The 23,899-nt window shown below is 41.0% G+C and overlaps 2 protein-coding genes across 5 annotated transcripts in view; one reads left to right on the top strand and one right to left on the bottom strand.

Moving 5' to 3' along the window:
* The window catches only part of hivep2a (HIVEP zinc finger 2a), a 129,559-nt gene that overhangs the window by 88,433 nt on the left and 17,227 nt on the right, over window positions 1–23,899 (top strand). For all 4 annotated transcript variants that reach the window (XM_042094281.1, XM_042094279.1, XM_042094280.1 and 1 more), the window contains 5 exons: window positions 16,373–21,209; window positions 21,428–21,573; window positions 21,989–22,164; window positions 22,309–22,410; window positions 22,577–23,421. In XM_042094281.1, coding sequence (XP_041950215.1) covers window positions 16,605–21,209; window positions 21,428–21,573; window positions 21,989–22,164; window positions 22,309–22,410; window positions 22,577–23,421 — 5,874 coding nt within the window. In that variant the 5' untranslated portion in view covers window positions 16,373–16,604. The remainder of the gene's footprint in view (window positions 1–16,372; window positions 21,210–21,427; window positions 21,574–21,988; window positions 22,165–22,308; window positions 22,411–22,576; window positions 23,422–23,899) is intronic.
* Window positions 7,438–9,585, bottom strand: LOC121711014. Its single transcript, XM_042094284.1, has 2 exons — window positions 8,703–9,585; window positions 7,438–7,702 (listed from the first exon to the last, which is right to left on the bottom strand). Exons 1-2 carry the CDS (start codon window positions 9,306–9,308, stop codon window positions 7,643–7,645), a joined length of 666 nt encoding a protein of 221 aa, XP_041950218.1. The 5' UTR covers window positions 9,309–9,585; the 3' UTR covers window positions 7,438–7,642.

The raw sequence follows: 23,899 nt of genomic DNA, 5'->3' as shown, positions 1-23,899 counted from the left end.
AAAGCTGATGACTCAATAAACACCAATGCTGCATGTAAATATTGTATTAGGCCTAATGTATTTTGGCAAGTCAATTTTAAACTCCTACAACAAAATTCCCTGATATTCCATGACTTTGCCCTCGAAAGATATAATTCCCTGACGTTCCCTGTCTGGAATAGACTTTATTAAAATGCTGATGGTATTTTTGACATTCCATGACCCTTGGGAACCCTGCTAGTTATCTAGTTTTCTTAGTTCTATCAGAAAGACTCAGGGAGGTACAATGAAAGTTAACACATGTTTTAATCCATTAAAGGATATACAAAATGAATAAGCAACGATAGTCTTTGGCATAGGCCTCGTCCTCGGTCCAGGTCACTGAATGTGCAGACCCTTGCAGATCCTGCTGGAATAAGACGGCAGGAGGCGGAGCCTACCCACGAAGAATAAGAAATAAAGATACCCACCAGAAATGTTTAGATTGTCATCCTCTCTGAAATAGAGCATAACAATATTAAAGGTGCTCTGAAAATGTGTTTGGGTGCTCTGAAAATGAGAACCAAAATTATTTTTCAGACTTGTGAGGTCTGTTACATAACATGAACATAAATCAAGAGCCTATGTTGAGTACAAATATGTCCTCTGAAGGCCTAAAGAGAGCCCAGCCAAAAATTCCAATACACTTTTGATCAACTTTGAGGGACAGCTATGACCATGCAGGATCATCATGACAATTTTGCTATATACTATTCCTATTTATGTACCAGCATGCAAAATTTGAGCCTCCTACATAGGGTGCGATTTGTATAAAAACCAGAGGGGGGGATGATTTTGAATAAGTTTGTAAACCCCCCCCCCCCCAAAAAAAAAAAATGAACGAACGATTCATAGCCTAGTAATGTCATGGCTAATGATACCCTATATAATTTTTGCCACCTTTGTAACATTTTAGTTTTAGTTTACCGTGGTGTATGACTTTAAACAGCGAGTGTGCTTGGTATGATGATCAGCTCCTCTAATGCAGGGTAGGACTACGTTTTGACAAGCATACAAATTCACCTTGTTCTTGCCCCATCTGAAATGACTCCTCTACTTTTGCTGCCTCCATCCTTTCTGTATTTGTTGTGTAAAAAAACGTTGTATATGATAGCACTGAAGTCTTAAGTTAGTGAATTGGCTAACAGTGTTAGTTGGTAATCAAATAGCCTACACATTGCGCTACACACTGCGTAGGCTACGTGCATTCTCTCTCCTGCTGAAGTGCGTAATATTGCAAAAGTTGAAAAAATAAATGTGTTTATTGTAGCCTACAGAAAATAAATAGCCTATCATACTGTCAGTTAATTGCCTACAGTGCAGTGAAGAGTTTGGAGAGTAAAGTTATAGGGCAACTTGAAGTTTTATGAAAATAATTTACGAACCAGAACATAAAGACCATGAAGCTTCTATTTCTTGCAGCTGTTAAAACACCCGCTAGATAGTTTAAATACCCACCAACATTCGTTTTTGCAGTACAGATTATTTCTAAAAGTTATATGTCTACTAGGCCTAGCCTACTGGCTGATTTATCAAACGAGTGCTTTCTCGTTCGTCCTCCGCAAACTACAGGTGTTGTGGTAGAGAGCCATTAAATAAGCGATGCCAAGCAATTTCTGTAACACTTTTTGTGACATTCAGCAAATATCTCCTCATTTAATGTAAGTTCCTTTGGACAATAGGCCTACGTTGTACTCTACGTGCAGTTGTCCTCCATCTGAGTTGCATCAGTTTTCTAATTTTGAAGGTTCTAAAACATGATTATGCTTCACTGAATCCTTTCTTTCATTTGTCCAGCTAACTTTTCCATTGAAACTAGCCATTTATGATGGATTACACACTCGACATTCTGAAATGTCCTGCACGATCAAGGCCAAATTAAGTTATCACGCAGCCACTGTGTCAGCAGCATGAGTGCTGACGGTGACGGTGCGTTTCTGATGTCAGATTATTATGTAGGCTAGCCTACTAGACTGTTCTCACGTTGCAGCGCTTTACTTATATGAAGTAGCATTAATCAATATGAGGGGCAGAGGGGGATAAATGTTGTCCCCACCGAGGAGAAAAATAATTTAGCAGTGGTAGGGATAGGAAAACCATCCCCCCCTACAAATCGCACCCTGCTCCTACAGTACATGGTTTAGTTCTTGCGCTATAGGCTTGTGAACTTTGACAAAAAAAAGAGGCAGAACAAAATCGACACCCCCCTCCCCCCGTAAAACTGGCTGTATCTTGGAAAGTATTGATCTTACATAAAAGTAATTTTACAGTGTGTCTCTTGAGTAACATAGGTACACCTGGTAATTTTTTCAGAATTTTTTGAGACCTGAAGTGCGTTGGCCCTGGTTGAATTGACGTGGAATGACCCCAATGACAGTAACAGACAATGACAGACAACAATGATCAGCCAGACATGAGATAATGAAAATAAGATTAATCTATGGCCTTCAGGTACATCGGAAATATTATGGGTTAATGACATTAGTACAGCCCTGCAGACAATACCAACAGGCCTACCTTACATCTCTGCAAACTAACATCCCAGACTTTTGGTGATCCTGTCTTGTTTTGTTTTCCCTGTCTACAGGGTGTCCGCGGGGTTGTAAAAGGTATTAAAAGGTAGTAAATGAAATTAGCCAAATTCAAGGCTATTTAAAAGTATTAAAAGGTAATAAGCATCATCTGATGAGGTATTACATTTTCGAACCACTAACTATGAGGTTTTCCATTTGTGTTAAGTGCAGGCCTATCTCCTAAAATTCGTGTGAATTTATTTATATTAGGCTATATTAAATATATGTGCGAGCAGGACTTGAGTGATATGTCAGTGTGCGTTCGCGGTAAAAACTTTTAGCGCCCCCTCAAGTTTCTGCCAATCTTGTTGCCAAAAGTTCGTTACCTTTGACGAAGTCATCGGAAAATGTAATTTTTCGGACATTTGGTTAGAGGCCGGGGCGGAGTGGCAATCGGGACGATGGGAGTTTTCCTGGTGGGCCGGTCGATGAGTCTGCGTGATGCGGGCCGGCCCATAGAGTTATTACAGCGGCCCCAAGTCGTCCGCGCCCATCGACTTGGCTAATGCACAAAGAATCTTCCGCGAAAATCTCTGAGATTCACACTATCAATTGAAAAAAAGTCCAACACGATTTATACCACTTGCTCATTGTCTATATGTCATTCATGGTTACCCTGCACACTCATCTCTCCCATGCTGATTTTTGTGTAGGCTAGCCTTAGTTTTTTTTATCTTAATTCATTTTTGTCTGATTTAGGCCTAGTTAATTTGTTTGTTTGTACTTAAATTAACGTAAGCCTAAACTAGAATGGAGCAAAGCCTCCTGGGAATGGGGAATGTGTTTCTGGTTTATCCAATGAACCGATTGCAGGTCAAGTCTATTTATAGAAATGTAGGAGGATAAATGAGCGGCCCCTCGTCTAATGGCATGACCCTACAAACGATCAAGTTCGAGGAAAGCTACAGGAGTTTTGACAGTCGACGGATTTGCGTGGTTGCTTGCTGTTTTACATATGGATGGAAGGCAGAGAGAAAGGTTAGGAGCTAAAGCATTGACGTTATTGAAACTAGCACAAGCTAGTCTTATGTTGATATGTAGCCTAGGCCTAGCGTAATGACTAATTAGTGGGCCACTCAGGCTGATAAATAGTTTGTGGAACTCGCCTATATAGGCTTACTTTAATCGTTCTCGTACAAAACTATTCAAAGTGCCTGTTTTTTCAATTATTTAATTACCTGTGTTATTACGTTGACATTGTCTATAAGCTAGGCCTTTTTTAAATTTATACAGGCAACTATTGGAGTGCTATGATGGTCCCCATAAAGGCATAAGGCCTTTTCATTCAAACAGATATATAATTAAATGAAAGGGGAAAAAACAAGAATATACAGTAACATGTAAACAGATGTACATGTTATAAGGGGTTATTTGCAATGAGCTACCCCTGCCTTGACTACAGAATAGAGATAAAACATAGGCCTGACAGTGTTGCTTTGTTTAGGCTATAAGATAAGGTTTATAAGATTTAAAATTTCTACCCTCAGTAAATGTCATGTTAAGGTTATTTTAACAGGTGTGACCTTTACATTATTCAAAGCTTGCTCAGGAGCTATAGGCTTACTCCCTTGATGTATGTGATGTGATCAAAGTCCTAGTATGTGATGAGATCAAAGTCCCAATAGACTTGCTTAAAATTAGTTGAATATAACAATCTGTGTAGGTTTTTATAGGCTGTATTGTAATATGCTATCAATATATTATAATATATATTATAATATAATATATGTTACGTCAATTTATCAATTAGTTTCCACAAAATTCCCCAGAAGTCATCATTTAAGGGGTTAATTTTCAAAATTTTCGTCACGGGGAGCATGCAGGCCCAGAAGTATTTTATCACATGGGGCCCACATTCTCCAGCAGCACCCAATCAATAATTAGTATTTTTGTAAAATGTGACCTCCTATTTTTGAATGTGATGCCTTGACTGGCAAAGTATATGAGACAGCATAAGGGTGTGGGTGTGTGTGTGTGTACTGCGTATGGTTGTGGGCCTATTTGGAAGAAAGTCCAGTAAACCTTATCTGATTTTCATTTGTCATTTTGTCTTGATTGAGATAGAATGATAGTGAAAGAAAGAGTGTAGTGCTGGAGAAGTGGTGTGTGTGCTCTTCCTACACATAACAATGAAATCACTTTTTATCTTGGGTTAGGATTAAATAACAAATAATTGTGTATAGGCCAGTGTTTTTATTGAAGCAAAAAATGAACAAAGTATCTAGTAACTGTGTTAATACTTGATTTGAATTGTAAGCATTGCTACACTTTCTTACTCAGAAAGTTAAGTAACAAAATACAGTAATCCATTACTTTATAATTAGTTACCCCCAACACTGAATTTTGAAAGGTTGCCACTAGTTGCAACTCGAAGTCGTGTTGGTATTAAAACATATTGTGAAGGATTTAAAAAAGGTATTAAAAGGTATTAAATTCAACTTAAGAATTTCTGTATATACTCTGGTCTATTGTTTTTTCCATCATGTCTGTTCCTCTTGTGTCTTCCTGTTTGCTTTGTTTACTTCCTGTGTCCTGTTCCATGTGCTCCTTTGTTTACCCTGGCCATGTGCTCCTGTTTGTTATTCTTGTCTCTGCCCCTCACCTGTCTCTAATCATTAGTCCTGTTACTCCCTTGTTAAGTTCACCTGTACCTGATTATTGTGTCAGTGTCTTCACTTGTGTCTCATTGCCCTGTGTATTTAAGCCCTCTGTCTTCCCTTAGTTTTTGTCGGTCATTGATGTTGTTGTTTGTGTCTTGTGAGACACCTGGGGGGGGGTATTCTATCAACCTCGCGAAAGGCCAAACCTGCCTTATTTCGATAAGTCTCGCTAATTTTAGTGAGAATTCCGTTCCATTAATGAGGTTAACGTGAATCTCAGCTTGGTAACCATGGGAATTTATGCCACAGAACTAACCTGCTCCGTAGCAGGTTAACTTTCAAGCTAAATTAAGCTGTGTTGCAAAAAAACCCAATCTGTCGGAAAACGAGTCCAAAAAGATGGTTCCTTCAACCTGTGCTCTCGTCACCTGTAGCCAACTTCAAAAATAGATTTCAAAAATAGAAGTAGGCCTATAGAAATGTTTTTTCCGACAGTGCACCAAACATGGATTTACACATTCACTAGCTCCAAAGAATGTATGAAGATTATACGATAAAAAATGTTTTAACTTCACATGCGTGTGGTTCTAGAAATTGTGCTACTCTGCGACACTTACGTTCAGTGGTGGTGTAACGTGCAGCGAAACGGCATAGGAAAGGAATTCCATTTTTGCGTGTTCGCAGGTTCGCTTCCCATACGAAGTATTAAGGCTACATTGTTTATCACCTTGATAATGGCATTTTTAGTTATAATCTTTGATGAAAGACATATGTCTACTGCTGATAAAGGGTCATGCACATTTGGTAGGCTGTTCAGTGACAGCTTTGCCAGTGGGGCTATATTATATCTGATGCAAGCCAAAGGATAATTATTCTGTAGCCTAGGCAGCTAATAATTAAAACTGCTTCATGTGTCAACGATTGTTCATAAATATCAAATCAACTGTGTGCTACACAGATTAAATACTAGGCATACATTAAATTGAAAGCCATTGCATCTCAGACAACTTTATTTCAAACACTTTGGGACTTATGGGAGACAATAGGCTATTATGTTGATACTCATTTATTTTATGACCACCTAAACCTAGACAATAATTTGGAATGAACTATTTTAATATAAGAACGTAGGCTATAGATAGTTTTGAATATGCCAAAGTTGTATTTGAGTTTATACCATTTATTCATTCACTCGTTTTGTTCAAGCATAGACTATAGTCTATGTGTTCAAGAGTGAAGCCAATCAAACTCGCAATTGATTTCAAACCATTAGCATTGTTATTTTAAATGTATGCTTTCATTATTCTCCAATTTCTGTAGACAATCTATTTTTTTCTCTCGATGTTAAATTTGATGACTTTCGATGAAAATCCTGTAGATGGTGCTTGCCTATCGAACAGGAATCGTCTAGTATTGTCTTAATTTTACGACATATATCGTCTTTTCGTCAATCTACTGTTTTGGTCTACTTTTCTACCTCATGCACGAGCAGAGATGAAGCTGAACTAAACCTCGCTTGAACAAACGAGGCCAAGATGCCGCTAACTTGAGTTAATCGAACGGCTATAGCCCCAAGTGAAAGTCTACACCAGTTCAAGCCAGGCTATTTCTGTTAAGCGCCGCCTTTATTAGCGAGGTTGATGTAATACCCCCATGGTTTGCTAAGTTCCTAGTACAGATTACTGTTTTCCGAGGTTTGCCTCATCTTGTCTTGCCTTGCCCTGCATTTGGGTCCGACTCTCCCAGCAAACCATAACAGGAGAACACTGATATTGTTGTGAAATCTGCTGACCAATGCTGGCAATGCTGAATTTTATGAACTGTTGTCAAGAAATCCTATGGATGACTACATTAATAAAAGAGATAAATAATGCAATGGAAAGAAGTGGCTGTCAAAGAACCAATATCAATTCTTGAAAATAGCACATCCTGTCACCCCAGTGTTCTACTTACTTCCAAAAATCCACAAATGGCTTCAAAATCCTCCAGGCAGACCCATTGTTGCCAGCAAAAACTCCTACTGAGCCAGTTTGTGGATGTAGGGATTAAAGATATTGTAAAGACACTGCCAAGTTATATTTCTGACTCTAGAGATGTTCTTAAAGTGCTGGCTGATATCTCCTTCCCTAATCATGCTTATTTCGTGACATTTGATGTGGCGAGTCTATATACGAATATTCCCCATGAAATTGGCATGAAAGCCATGGACTTCTACCTTACAACTAAGAATGAGTGGAACTCAGTGGAACTGTTAATGATGATGACAAAGTTTATTTTGAAATCAAGTTATTTCATCTTCAATAACAAGTACTACCTACAAATTTAAGGGACGAGTATGGGATCTCCATTTGCACCCAACTACGTAAATGTATTTATGGGCCTATGGGAGGATAGACACATATTTAACACCAATCCTTTTAGACGAAACATTCTTGTGTTTAAATGGTTCATTTACGACATCTTTTTGATTTTCACTGGTTCTGAAAAGGAATTGAGCCTTAATGAATACATAAATGGGACATATCCTACTTTGTATGTGCTGGTGAATAGAGTTTACGGTTCTGCATCGACACAATGCAGTTGCCTTCACCTCTGCGCAAACCCTTCAAAGTTTTGTGTCTCCTGTGTCTGCGTCGCTCACCACCACAACGGTTGTCAGAATGTCGAACTCCTACTGATGCTCGTTGGCGATACGAAGTGTTAATTTGAAAACGTTACTGACAGATAGACAGTTTACAATTGGATAACCCCGTCATTGTAACCAAAATATGTCTGAGTTTATTTGCAGCTTATGTTAGCGAACTAGTATGATGCTGCTACCCACAGGTTGCTTGAAGCAGCCAGCTCAACACACAGGGCGAGTTGACCAATCACAGTTTTGTGTATAACGTTAAAGCAAAACAATAGCCTACATTTTCAAAATAGTTTTCTTTATGAATGTTGATTAACTAGTGACATAGCCTACTATCGTCTGCTCCACATATTTATAGTCTGATTCTGCATATTGAATGTTGCACGGCTTGCGCCTCTCACACTAGGCTGTCAGATAACCTACAGAGGAATTGACCAATGGCAGCAGTTAATGTTTCACTGTGGTTTATTTAGTAAATATGAAACATGACAGAGGCATTAAAATGCTGCTTGTTTATCAGGATACTGATTCACTGATTGATTTTAAAAATATTGTCAGGGTTACAAATATAGGACCCATGGTCCGACAGACCGTGACCACGGGGCAGACTCAGAGGGCTTGGGCAGGGAACAAACAGACAAAGACTGGACTGACTCGGGCAAGACGACAGACTCAGACACGACAGAATCAGACACGACAGACTCCGACATAGGGGCAGGGGAAGGGACAGGAACAAAGACAGTGACAGGGACAGTGACTGGGATGGTGACTGGGACAGAGAGAGGCACGGTGACCGGAACAGGGACGGGCACAGAGACGGGCACGGTGACCGGAACAGAGACAGGCACAGCCAACACAGGGTAAAAGGGGACAGAGAAGGGCTTGGGCAGAGGCAGGGCCGGCTCGGGCGACTGGGCTGCAGGCGTGGCGTCGGGCGACTGGGCTGCGGGCTGGGCACAGGAGCGGGTGTCGCTGGGCTGGGCACAGGAGCGGGCGCCTCTGGGCTGGGCACAGGAGGCATGGTGTCGGATGACCGTGTTGGCCGATGCTTGGCACCACGTCTCCTCCTGGAGGGAGCCTGAGGGACCTGGATGAGTGCGAGTTCTGGGGGGAACTGGAACTCCTCAGGCTGGGGTTCTGGACCTGAGCGGCCGGCTGAAGGCGCAGCACGCCCACCCTAAGCCCCTGGCAATGGGCTGGAGGGGCAGGGTCAGGCGGGAGACTAGTAGCCTCAAAAACTGGATTACTGGAGGGACCAAGGAGGGACTGAAGGCTCTTACCCAGACCTGACAGCTGGTCGGCCAGGGTAGCCATTCCTGGAACCTTCAGTAGCCAGGACCTTGAGGAAATAGTCCTCTCCATCAAGGAGATAGCAAGCCGGCGCTCTAAGTCAGTGGACTTCACTAGCTCAGAGTTGAGTCTACTGAGGGTGTACTCCACCTCTTCTAGCCTCTCCATGGAGAAATCAGAGTCTGCTGGGTCCATTTGTGGTCGGATCGTACTGTCAGGGTTACAAATATAGGACCCATGCGCAAGACTCTTCTTGACCGCACGCACGCACGCACGCACGCACGCACGCACGCACGCACGCACGCACGCACGCACGCACGCACGCACGCACGCACGCACGCACGCACGCACGCACGCACGCACGCACGCACGCAAACGACTTGGACTCAACGAAACAGAGAGACGATCCGACAAAGAGACAGGGGGGTAGAAATACACAGACCAATTAACAGAGACAGAGGACTGGACGAAACCAACGAGACAATAATGGGGAACAGGTGTGGAAGCAGAAAGGAGGAAAAACTAACAAAACAGGAAGCACAGACCAAATAAGGAGATGGGGCGGAGACAAAGACAGGTGACAGGCAGGTAACACAAAGCACATGGGGAACAGGCAAAAACAAACACAGGACAATACACAAAATGGCCACCAGGGTGACACAAAATCAGCAGTCCGGGCCAGATCCTGACAAATATGAGCTATGACATAAGTTGGGTGTGAATGTTTAGTGTTTCCCACAGAATTGGATTCAATTTGTGGCGGTGGCTGACTTGGACAATGGGACAATGTTCCATTTACATCGGGATTTTGTGAACATTTAGTGTCAGAGTCAATAAAATTAATAGAGCATGGACGAGTAACCTAGTCAAATGAAATGAAAGTGATTAAATTATTATTTTTAAATTATTTAAATAGTACAACATAGAACATTATATTGTGTGGCGGCTGGTTTTGATTTACTATAAAGTATAGGGGCATTCAACCTTTTTCAGCTCAAGGGACCCTTGGCTGAGGCCATGTCACCAGCTTTTGTGAACATGAAACCAATTCACAAATCCATTCAATGATTTGGATTTGCAGTTTAGCACGCCACCTTCTATGCAATGCTTCTAATGCGCCTGCAGGAATGAATGCTATGGTACGCACACCCACCTACAGACCCATCCCACAATGAAAAGTAATAATGACAATGACAAATAATATTTGTCTGTTTCCCGGTTAGGTTTGTGCATTGGTCAGCTAAAAAGTAGGCTACATAATACTAACATCCACATGCAATATCATTACAACAACAGCGCCTAACAACAACCAATTCATTTGGACAACTTTATACAGCCCTATAGATAAAGTTAGGCCCCCTTTAGTTTTGTTGTAGCGTACAGTTCACATATAGCCTAACGTTTTGACAAGCACACCAATTTTGCCTACATTATTTTTGCGGCTTGCCCATTTGAAATAACTCCTCTAGCTTTGCGGTCTCCATCCTTTCTGTTTTCGTTGTTTAAAAAAAAATGTGTTATGTCCATGAGTCTCGAGTTAGTGAATTAGCTTATAACATTGTGTGCTGATAACCAGCATAGATAGTAAAAGAAAACAACAAGTAGCCTAGACTACAACTTCTGTAGCGTGCGTGCATATTCTCTCTCCTGCTCAAACAAAAAGTGTGCACATGCATATATTAAGTTGATTTTGATAACGTGTTTACAAACTTTACTTTACAGAAAGTTGTAAATAGCCTACTGTCATGCAGTTAATGGGATACACCTGCAGGCGCACCTGCCTTCAACAATCCTTTATGTTTTGTTGAATGCACATTCAGAGGAGAGGCAGCGGGTTCTTTATGAGAGAAAGCGGGTAGGGGCAAGGAAAGGCTGTGTGTGTACAAAGCGCAGCTCAATGAAAGTGATTGAATTATTTTTAAATTATAGTACAACATTATTGTGTGGCGGCCGGTTTTGATTTCGTGGCGGCCTGCCACAGATTAGTCAATGTATGGGAAACACTGATGTTATATATTCCATCCCCTAATACTGTTTTACTAGTTTATTTGACAAATAATTTATATGGGCCTGCTCTATAAGCACCTTATGTCTGTTTGGAATTGTTTTGAGAGCCTATTGATGTATCTCAGAATAAAGGAATGTCCACTACATCCAGTGTTTTGTGTGTGTGTGTGAATATATTTCACTTAACTCATTAAATGTAGCTGGATACTCATGAATGCATCTATAATAGCCACAATAGGATGTGTGGTTTGAAATGAGAATAAACAAGAAATAATTTTTCCATTAATTGCCCATTATAAATTACATAGCAATGCACCTTACTAGCATTAATGCTTGTGTGAAGCTCACATTTCTTTACCATAATACAGTACAGGGGCCTTAAACCTTTTTCAGCTCAAGGGCCAAAATGTTACCAGCTTTCATGAACATGAAACTGAATTCAATGATTTGGATTAGCTTAAAAATGTAATGTCTTCACCCAAACTAAACTTTACAACCAAAGTTTATGAATATCGGCTCTGTAGCTTTTCATGTTCATGTTTATCATATAATAAACAGACAAACCATTATGTAGAGTAGCCTATGTAATCTAGTCTAATCACATTGCCGCATAACATGTAGCATTACATGTGGCGTTCAACACACTCAATTTGTCATATCAATGGCATTGCTTATGATTAAAAATATTATTGCTGTCTTTGAAAAGTTTTTGTTTGGATGAAAGTAGCTGCACCAATCTTAGTTTTTTCCTAAACTTGTTTTGTGCATGGGTTCACCGTTGGTCATTGCTTATGGTTAAAGCCTATCACTTTTATTGGTTTAGCCTACTATGTGTCAGTCATTTCCATTACAACTAGGCCTAATACAATTTTAGATATTTAATCTCTAACACTTATCGTCGATAAAAATTACTCATATTACTCGCACATCCTTGCGTTATCGTGTCAATTTGACCACTGAACTAGCCTACCTGCTTTCTGCAAAACACAACTGAAGGAATTGCAATAGTGGGCCATGAAGATGCTTGCTAGATTCAGATACAGGCTATGGTTTTCTAGCCACGGGTAACGCGAAACGACAAGCTGCATAGTTTTCTATTGCCTTTATGCATGGTGGAGTGCAGAGCTGGCAACCCAGACAGAGGCAGAGCTGGCAACCCTCACGCATTCGATTGGTGTAAGAGCGCGTGGAGTGTGAGAGTTGGCAGCTCTGCAGAGGTCTAATTGAAGACGTTTGCGTGATGCATTCACTTGTTATCACTGGTAACAACGCTTATGATATTAATAAACCCCTATTCAAATGGTCAAAACAATGCTCCAAGTGGGGGGGGGGGGGGGGCGTTCTCCCAAGTCTAATGCCCTCTAACATCAGGAGATACATTAGTTAACTCGTAATGACATTAACATGCATAGTAACATACTAAATAAACCATAATCATGATATCAATATTCACCGCTACACTGACAATCATACTGAATATCAAATGCTTAACGTTAGTGGAAACTAATGAGTGAGAGTGATCATGGGACGGTCCTGAATCAGTGCACCAAACTTCATAACTTTAAATTTTCGGCCAAATTTTGACCTGTTGGTGGCGCTAGACGGCTGTGTTTAGAGATCCGTAAATTAGCGTGAGTGGTCAGTGGAGTGTCCCGAAACTTTCTGCCAAATTTCAGCACTTTTTAGCCAGGCGTTCTATGGGCTGCCAAAGACTCCAATGGCAGAGGAATAATAACAGGAAAAGCTAGTAACTCAGTGGGTGCATTCGTAGTTTCGCTGCTAGGCCCCCAATAAGTTTGCTGCTTTCAGCAAGCACATTTAACTAGAAATGCAATTGTAAGGAATTGTAAGAATTCCTAAGTGGAATTGTAAGTGCATTGTAAAAGGAATTGGAAGTGCATGAAAATGCAAAACATATGACGAAAATGAATTGTAAGTACATGAAAATGCAAAACATATGACGTAAGATAGTGTTAAAACAGATAACTTAGCTAATGTTTTATAGCTGTTAGGCTAACAATGTTAAGTATGTTAACAATGTTAACCATGTCACTTGGTTAACTTAGCTAATAGTTTCTAACAAGTATGTTAAATATGTTAACTATGCTAACAATGTTAACTATGTTTGCTAGCAGTTACACTAACAATGTTAAAGGGACACCAGGCAACGTTTTCGTGTTAATTCGTCTTCGTGTTAATCATCTACGTAAGTCGGTATATGGTTAAATGACTCATTACAGGGCAAATGAAGACTCTCTCGTCCGTCCCTACTGCCTGTAGGAAGAATATCCTGCTTGCAAGTTCGGTGTATCCGATCCACCGACCTTCAGTCTCACAAAGTCTCAGACATCGCTAGAAGCAGGATCAGTTTACATCCTGCATCCCCAGTACAGAGGCAGGCTAACGAAAATCTAGCGATTGTTGCAAACGTGTGTATAATGGCTGAGCTGGCGAAGAAGCAGCGAAAACCCTTGATGGAAGATGCAAAGAAAAGGAAAAGAGCTTCAGATCAAGCTAGGGCTCGCACACGTATCAACATGTACAGACGCTAGGGGGAGCTTCGTAGAGAAAAAGCATCAGGCTTGCCTGGTGTCCCTTTAACTATGCTGACAATGTTAACTATGCTAACCATGTTACTTAGCTAGCTTAGCTTATGTTTAATAGTAAGTAAGTAAGTAAGTATATATACTCTTTTGATCCCGTGAGGGAAATTTGGTCTCTGCATTTATCCCAATCCGTGAATTAGTGAAACACATCACACAGTAAACACACAATGAGGTGAAGCACACACTAATCACGGCGCAGTGAGCTGCCTGCAACAACAGCGGCGCTCGGGGAGCAGTGAGGGGTTAAGTGCCTTGCTCAAGGGCACTTCAGCCGTGCCTACTGGTCAGGGTTCGAACTGGCAACTCTCCGGTTACAAGTCCGAAGCGCTGCTCTGGCAGATTTTAAGGCTTCAGTCAACAGAGCCGTTTCAGTGGAGTGGACACTTTTAAACCCATACTGGTTAGAATCAAGGAGATAATTCTCTAAGAGAAATTATGTGATTATTTGATAGCTACCCTTTCTAAAACGAAAAGGTAGAAGTGAGACCAGGCAATAGTTCTCCAAGGGAAGCAAGGGAGCAAGGGAAAGCGTATTAAGCAGTGGAGTTACCTGAGCCAGTTTGAAAGTAGTTGGAAATGTACCAGAAGTGAGGCGTTAATTACATGTGTGACTGCTGGTGTGATGGTGGGAGCTATGTCTTGGAGTAGTTTGGTAGGAATAGGGTCTAGTGGGCATGTAGTAGGGTGGCTACATGTTACAAGTTTAGACACCTCAGTCTCAGTGACAGGGGTGAAGGAAATGTTCCACCATTAGCCTGGAGAGGTAGGTTGTGAGTGCTTGGTTCAGAGAACTGATTACTAATGGCTGCTGCCTTGGCAGCTAAGAAAGAAATTAATATGTCAGCTGTGAGGCTGGTAGCTGGTGGAGGAGGTGGAGGATTGAGTGGAGTTTTGAAGGTGGAAAAGAGTTTTCAGGTGTCAGTGGTACTGTGGATCTTATCATTGTAAAAAGCCTTATTTGCAGCAGTGACACTGGATGAGACAGTATGACCAGTATCTTCAGAGATCAGTAGATGTATTCATTTTTTGCCATTTCCTCTCAGCAGCTCTGAGGCCAGTGCGCAGAGTTCAGAGGGTATCATTCAACCATGTATGTGACAGGTTAGGACAAGCAGGTCTGGTGGATAGAGGGCACAGACTATCCAGACAGGAGCGTAGTGTAGAGCAGGGAGACTCAAGAGAGGAAAATGTGCTGGACAGTGGAAGAGCAGAGGCTACTAGAGAGGAGAAATGGACAGGAGAAAGGTTGCATCAAAAAGAGACCATGGGTGGAGGGACAGAGGGCTGTTCTGTGAGGCACACATTGAACTGTATGAAAAAGTGGTCGGAGTGGTGCAGAGGAGTAACTGTTATAGTGTCTGTGTCACAGTTTCAAGCAAGAAGAGATCAATCTCTCTGCCTGCTTTGTGAGTTGGAGTGGGGACCCGCTGTAGTTTAAAGGAATGTATGAGAGGCAAGAAGTCCACAGAGCTTGGATTATCTAAGTGCATGTTACTGTCACCGAGGACAATCATGGGACAGTCATTCTCAGGGATGGAGGAGAGCAGGGTGTCCAGCTCATCAAGAGAAACGCCCAATTGTCCCAGTGGACAGTAAATTACATTTACATAGATTTCGACTGGAGCCGTCACAATGATAGCATGGTATTCAAAGGAGTCATAATTGTTTGATGGTAACAGTATAGTACATTTCCATTTGTTGGAAAATAGCAGCTCTCCCCCCCCCCCCCCCCCACCCAAGCTCAACACTCACACTCAGGAATTAAACAAGAAAGCAGTTTAATAAATGAACATCAACATGTAATTCGCAAGGCTTTGACTTGGAAAAACATTGTACAGAAACAATTTAGAAATTAAAATAGGTAATGAAATCAACTCTCCATATTAAAAACCACATCAAACGGTTTAAACTAAGCCATTTACATCTCACAAGCTGCTAGATTTTATTCAAGATGAAACACACCCATGGCTGATTTAAAAAACATAGGAACATCCCTTTTGAACAATGCGCCTGGCATCTGATCACAAAATCATACCGTTAAATTGGCAAATGTGGACTGGACACACCCTAAATGTCTTTGAACCTTGTGTGTCTGACCAACTGTCAGATTGCTAAAATAGGGCCCAAAGTCTCACTCCATTGAACGAGGAAGATTAATTCAAGGCACCATAGCAACACCCTAGCAACCGCTGCAACCACTTTGCATGCACTGGTTGTTCCTTCAGGAAATACATCTCAAGATACCCCTGAATCTTTTCATTTCAAGGCATTGTTTCTAATATTTTTTCATTGAGCTTGATATACAGTATAGGTAGGTGTAGGTGGTAGAGTATGAAGACTGAATATTGAAAACAATACTATTAAACTATTTTTTATCTTGATCTAAGATTAATAGATTAATACTGCAGTTTTTGCAGTGTATATTTGCGACTATTTAAAATATATAACTAGAAATAGTGTGTATGTGTGTGTGTGTCTCTCTCTGTGTGTGTGTTTGCTTAGCTGTGTATTTGCATAGAGGGATGGATCCATTTTATTTATGATTTTTCTGCAAGCAAAATTTCACAAGACTCACACAATGTTAAAAAAGTATCATGTAGCAACCTGAACATTTTTTGTGAATTTTCCTTTTTTGTTTCTTTATAGATAGTACAGGGATCACACACTGGGAAGACCAGGACAACATAAAACTGAACATCAAGGATTTTTTTCCAAGTGTGAGGTGTGACATACAGTAAAAGAAATGAACTGATGGGAAAGGACTATATCGGTAAAATATGGAACAACCTGAAAGGGATGTATCTTTTCTGATGTTCGGAACATATGCATAAGCAATTTAATGAGCATCCTTACTTAACACAGTATAATAAAGGGGATAATGGAGCATCATGAATCAGCTGCAGAACAAAAATGCAACAAGGAGACTGGAGAGAAGAGCATCCTACAGAGAAAATGGGTTTCAGAGCCATCACCTAATAATAGACTGTTTTCAGACCTAGATGGGAAAGATCAATCAGGACTTGAAGGTCTACAGGGTGGGGTGAGTGGGAGCAAGTCCACTAGTTTGGGACTAAAGTATCACCCTGAAAAACGTTTGTCATCTGCAATGAGTCGGTCATCTGAAAACAACCAGTGCCCACAAGTCAACCCTGCCTCTTATTCCCAAAAGTTACCACATTCATATCCACAACAGCTAATGCAAAAATCTGTATTGCCTGGCACAAAGCCACAGCCTAGTCCAGAAACTCGTACCTGGCAACTGAAATGTCCTTCCTCAGATGACATGTTCCTTGAACACATCCATAGCCAGGGAGTCTTCCCACAACAAAAGTCTCCAAGTTCACCTGTGGTATTTCTACAATATTCTCAGCCAGGATCTGAGCAATATGAGGAAATACATAAAAAGGAACTGAAACCGAAGAAACCAGGAAGATATGTCTGCAACTACTGCGGCAGGGCTTGTGCTAAACCCAGTGTGTTGAAGAAGCACATTCGTTCACATACCGGAGAACGCCCCTATCCCTGTGGTCCATGCGGCTTTTCCTTCAAAACCAAGAGTAATTTGTATAAACACAGAAAATCCCATGCCCATGCTATTAAAGCAGGACTTGTTCCATTTTCTGAACAGGTAGCTACACGTGCAGACATGGATCAGGCCTCTTTAGTTGGAGAGGCAGACATACATTCAGATGTAGAACAAAGTACAGATACAGAGGAAGAAACCACAGAGGGTCTTTTATTCCAGGACAACATTTGCCAAATTCCACAGATATCATTTGAGTCTGAGTCAAGCACAATGGAAATGATTGGGCAACCAACATATGTTGATTCGGCAGATGAGTCATCAGTGGCATCTATGAAAGTGCCTATCTTAATTATTCCCAAACAGGGGATCCCATCAACATCAATGGAATGCACTGATTCTCAAGCTGTTCAAGGCGATGAGTCCCATGCTATCAAACAGAGGTTTGCTTTGAGACTTACTGAGAAAAAAGGCCAGGACTCGGAGCAGTCTCTTAATCTATTGAGCCCACATAGCAAAGGCAGTACAGATTCAGGCTATTTTTCAAGGTCTGAGAGTGCAGAGCAACAAATTAGCCCACCCAACACCAATGCAAAGTCCTATGAAGAGATCATGTTTGGAAGGTATTACAGGCCCAATGCCAGACTGAGACAGTCCATCACTGTGGGAATGGCAACCGGTCAAGACAATACCATCATCAGTATGCATGAGTCTGATGCTATGCTGGATGTGGGAATGAGATCACTGGAACACAGGCTCTTGACAGATGACAGTTCAGACTTACAAATGGTACCTAGATGTGACATACAAGTATATGCCACTGATCCTTACCACAACAGTAGTCTTTTAGAAGCACCTTCTGATTCAGGGCCTCTGATGCGTAGCAACTCAATGCCAACATCCTCCCTAACAAATCTTAGTGTTCCACCAGGCCTCAGAGTGAGTCACTCATTTGATGAAATGATGACTCCAGATGATGTCTTCTATCCCGGTGCAGCTAGTTTACGAAGACTGAGGAGACAAGCTGCTTTTGAACATTCAGCTCATGAGGGACATGCGGATTCAGAAAACATAGGTGTTCTTGCCAAGAATACAGTTCCACCATTAAAGTATTGGGACAAAGGAAATCTAATTCAAGATTTTAGGTCCTCAAGAAAAGAATGTGTTCCTGACATGGAAAGAACCCCTTTTGTCTCACATACTTATAGAGTTGAAAACACCACCAGAAAACGCAGAAAGGAAAAGAGTGTTGGAGATGAGGAAGACTCTGTCGGACACTATGACAATAGTAACAGTGGTTGTGTTGAAATAGTTGGGGATTATGATCCAAATATGGGTCAAGATGTTTCAAGAGGTACATCTACTGGAAAATGGTCCATGTGTAGTTCACATAGTCAGTCAGACAGTTTTGATAATGTGGCTGGAATTAGTTCTGATGTTATTATTTCAGATCTTGACCGAAAGGCAACAGGTAATGTGATCTCTGTTATACAGCACACAAACTCATTGAGTAGGCCAAGCTCATTTGAGAATTCTGACTCCATTGATCTTCCATCTTATCAAGACAAACCAAACAGAAAGTTATCAGAGCACTCGGACACTGAAAACATTGAGGATGGTAAAAAACCTGAGTTTGCATTGAGATCTGAAAGCAAAGAGTGGCAGCAACAAAGTGATGGTGAACTGGTTGGTCTGTCACCAAACCAGCAGTATCATATGCCTCATAAACTTGTGAGGCAGCCAAACATTCAAGTGCCCGAAATCAGAGTGACAGAGGAACCAGACAAACCAGAGAGAGAGCCAGAGGCAGCAGCTAAGGAACCAGAGAAGCAACACATTGAAGAATTCCAGTGGCCTCAAAGAAGTGAAACTCTGTCACAACTCCCAGCAGAAAAGTTACCTCCCAAGAAAAAGCGCCTTCGTCTGGCGGACATGGAATACTCATCTGGTGAATCAAGCTTTGAGTCCACTTGCACAAGTCTATCAAGGAGTCCCAGTCAGGACAGTAATCTGTCTCACAGCTCCAGTTTCTCTATGTCATTTGAAAAGGAGGAAAATATAAAATGCATGTCCCCAACCAAACTGGAAGATTTATGCAAGCAATCCGAGTTTTTAACTGTTCCAGGAAGTGGATACTCTCTCTCTATACCAGGCCACCACAACAGGGAAATGCGACGTTCCTCATCAGAACAGGCTCCCTGTACATTACCTGCAGAGGTACCAGAGATTCGTAGTAAGTCATTTGATTATGGAAGTCTTTCTACCACTTCCAGACAAGGAGAGTTATATGCAAGTCCTTCATCTTTAAAAGAACGTAGACGGGGTTACCTTGTCAGGCAAGCATCCCTAAGTGTGTACCCTGACACTGCTTTGCAAGAACAAAATGTAGAAACAAGTATGAAGCAAGAACATTCTGAAATTGCACCCCATCTCTCAAGTTTAGGTTGGCATAGTAGTTCCCTTACAACTTCTCATGGTACAACTACTAGTGAAGAACCAAAATCAAAGAGAGCACAAGGATCATCAGACTGTGAAAATTCTACAAAAGAGTCAAAACATAAAGAGGCATTGCATCCTTCCTTATCCCCAAAGTTTCAATACTGGGATTCCTTCACACAAAGGCAACAACACTCTCTGTCTTCCAGTAAACATCACTTACCTAAAGTACGTGTCAGACATCCCAGTTTTCTGCCAGTTCACCAGCAGCTTCCCCAAACTCTTCATCAAGAACATTGTGATTCAGAGACAGATAGGGGTTGCAGTCAAAGATATCTTCATCATCTTCAATCACATTCCTCTCAAACACCTTCTATAAGTTCAGATTCCCCGCAGCACCCCCAGCCAGTTGTTTCCACTTTAAATGTAAGGTCTGAGTCATCTTTCCCAGGAATGCTGGTCCCTGTCAGAATCCAGACTCATGTGCCATCATACAGTAGCATCATGTACACAAGTGTGTCAGAGATCATGGCTACGCATGCACAATGCACAACTTCAAGGGTTATATCCACAGAAAACACATTGCCAATTTCACTGTCAGGAATAGCTTCAAAGCATGAAACAGGGGTCCACCTATCACACATTTTTGGATATCCACATCCATCTGTGCAATATCCAATCTTGACAATTCCAGAGTCATTGTCTGGAAGATTGAACACAGGAATTCCTCTGTCTTTGACATCTGGAACAATGTCAACTACAGATGCTTCATCTGGCATTGGAGCAAGCAAACGTATGTTATCACCAGCCAGTAGCCTAGAACTCTTTATTGAGACCAAACAACAGAAACGGGTCAAAGAGGAGAGAATGTATGGGCAAATAGTGAAAGAGCTTAGTGCTGTAGAGCTTAGCAACACAGGTGCAAGTAAAAGTAACAGAAAGCCAACAGATATTTTACACAATGGCGAACAAGACAAAATCACATTACCCCCAACATCATCCTTGCCAATTATGCAAGACACTCAGGATAGGTCAAAAGAGCAGTTGAATGTTGATGAATTTGTTGCAGAGGCCCACTGTGGTCAAAAAACAGTGTTCTCAAGAGATGTTCAAGATGAGAGCAAGCAGGATACGGGCAACAAAATACCAGTCAAAATGCTCATACAACTTGCTGCAAATCAAGGTGGTGGTGGTTCTGGGAGCACATTTCTGCTCACTGATTTAGCAGATGTACAACAGTTCTTTCAGTTCCCAACTCTTCGGACAACGACTAGTGTGAGCTGGTGCTTCCTTAATTACACCAAGCCAAACCATTCTCAAATAACCCCCTTGAGTTCTGTGTATGGCTCTTGGTGTGTAAGTTCCTACAATCCAAACCCATTAAGCCTTAGTACAAAGGCCACCTTAGCCCTGCTTTGCTCAAGGCAGAGAAAGAACACTGAAACCTATACAACCGCTGCTATGCATCAACTTGGGTCTGGAAAACTTGTGCCATCTCTCTTGTGGAAGCAGAGGTTTGTCCAGGTAAAAAGTGTATGTGTGTGTGTGTCCACATTGTGTTAATATTGTAATACATTTTATACTTGTAATATTAAGTTGACTAATTTACTGTTTATTGTATGTGAATTGTGGAAGTACATGATAATATAATAACATCACTGTTACTGTTTAAATGAATTTGTATTAAGTTAATATGTATTATAGTTTTTTCATAATTTTATTTGATTTTATTATCATTTTAGCTGAAGTCAGAAGTCACGCAACTAGATTCAGGCAAATATAGTCATCAAAAGAAGTGCACAAGAGAGAATGGAAATGATGACCATGGAGAAAAAGAGCCTATTTCAAAGCAAGATGAGCCAACTCGCATAAAAATTTTTGAAGGAGGGTATGTGACTTTAGCAAACAGTGTTTTGATAAAACTTTAACATCAAAATGTGTATAGCTGTAGTTCAAGTTTGTATAGAAATCTGACTCCAGGACCAGATGGCAATAGTTTCAAATGCCTATTTTGGTTTCAAGAAGTTTGTTTCCATCATGGAAAACATTCTGGTCAAATGTAACTGGCTGTTCATATTTTCGGACGAGTCAAAGTCTGGACCGTTATGTAATACAAATGTAGTGAAAGCAACTGAAGCTAGTAGGGCTATGCAAAAAGATGACCATCAGTCATTTGAAGAACTTGTATATAGAATAATGATAAAATATAATAGATACTGGAGCCCTTTGAGCTTTCATGTGTATTGACTGTTTTAAGACTAACCTGCTTTTTTATTTTTTTTATTTATTTTTTTATATTTCAGGTACAAATCTAATGAAGACTATGTTTATGTGCGAGGTAGAGGAAGAGGAAAGTACATATGTGAAGAGTGTGGAATCCGCTGTAAAAAGCCAAGCATGCTGAAAAAACACATTCGCACTCATACTGATGTGAGGCCTTATGTCTGCAAATTCTGCAATTTTGCTTTCAAAACTAAAGGTGAGACTTAAATTCATATATGCAAATCTCCCATCCTCAACAAGAATAAAATCAGACCTATCAGACATCTATATTTGTTTAGTGAAAATGATCAAGTGTTGCATTTTGAAACCCACCAATACTGTACTTCAACTTTGGTTTCAGGAAATCTCACAAAGCACATGAAATCAAAAGCTCACATGAAGAAATGCTTGGAGCTTGGGGTGTCAGTGACCTGTGTTGATGATGTGGAAGCAGAGGAAGCAGGTGTGAAATATTTCATGTGCACAGACAAATAATGGTTCTCTCCATTTTACCAAGAATTTACAGTAAACAATTATGCAAATGTAGATGGTGATTAATACAAGTACTTTGATCAGAAATATAGGAGTTGTGAATTTGTAAAAACTATATTTGCATCCTACTTTGCCAGATACTGCAGAGGAAAACCCACAAGATTGTGGGCAATTTGGCATGGCTGACCATCAGTTCTCTGATGCAGATGACTCAGATGGGCCAGACGATGATGGAGATGAGATAGACGAGGATGAAGAAGATGAGGAAGAATATGATGGTGATTCTACACCAAAGACATGTTCTAGAAGCACAAGCCCTCAGCCCCATAGCCTTGCTTTGCTTGCCGCTACTGTGGTTACTGCCTCCCAAGGATCTTCTGGAAACTTTTTGCACTCTGGCTCTAAATCTCCACTATTCAGTTACTTAACAAGCCTGCCCAGCATCCAGGTCACACAGCTGAGAAACTACATGAACCAACTGAGTGTGCCCAATTCTATGGATGAAGATTCCAGCCTGTCACCAGAGCATACCCCCTCCTCTTTTGACCTCTCCCCATCCTGTCTATCTTCTCCAGGGTGTGACTCCTCTCCTCTTAGAGAGCCATCTCCCACATCCCAGAGATACCTCTCTCCCAAGGGGGACTTCTCACCCCGTAGACGCTTGTCCCCCAGAAGAGAGGCCTACCATCTCCGGCATTTATCTCCTCGGAGGGACATCTTCCATAGAGATGTGTCCCCCAGGGGTGACAATTCGCCGATAAACCTCCTTTTACCCATATCTAATACAGGGAGACCCACATCTCCAGGACGTGAGCTGAGCAGTAGAAGAGATCTTTCCCCAAGGAGTCGCTATAGAGTGAGACCTGTGTCCCCCAGGAGGGGTCTACATCATCAAAACTCCCCCTGGAGTCTGGGGCAAAACCTTCAGGCAGAGTTTACATCACTGGCACTAAAGACAAGGGGTCCATCTGAATCAGAAACAGTGAGTCATTTAAAAAATATATATTTTCAGATACTGAATCTAACTGAATTTACATCAGAATAAAATCAGCAATAAACTGATTGTGCATTGAAAAATCTTTTCCAAATCTTTGCAGTTTTCTGGCGCTTTGCAGTTTTCTGGTGGCACTAAGGGACTTTTTCTTGTCTCTCTTTCCATTCAACTGGATCTCTTAATTATCTTCCCCAGTTTCTCTCACCTTTGTTATTTCTCCATCTCTCCGAATTTCAATTACTTTTTAAACAATTTTGATAATTAATATTAATATTAGGGCTGTCAAACATTTCATAATCCCGATTAATCGCTGACTTTCTATAGTTAATCATGATTAATCATATATTTTATCACATGATTAAAATTCTATTATTTTACATTTCTAAACATTCCAGAAGTCCATTTTAACAATCTAAAGCTGTTACCAGTGTATTTTGATTGGGAATCAAATGAAAGCAAAGAAAGT

Source organism: Alosa sapidissima, chromosome 6 (genome assembly GCF_018492685.1).
Source record: "Alosa sapidissima isolate fAloSap1 chromosome 6, fAloSap1.pri, whole genome shotgun sequence".
Classification (NCBI taxonomy): Eukaryota; Metazoa; Chordata; class Actinopteri; order Clupeiformes; family Clupeidae; genus Alosa; species Alosa sapidissima.
Note: the sequence above shows the minus strand (reverse complement) of the source record. Positions and strands in the feature narration are given on the sequence as shown.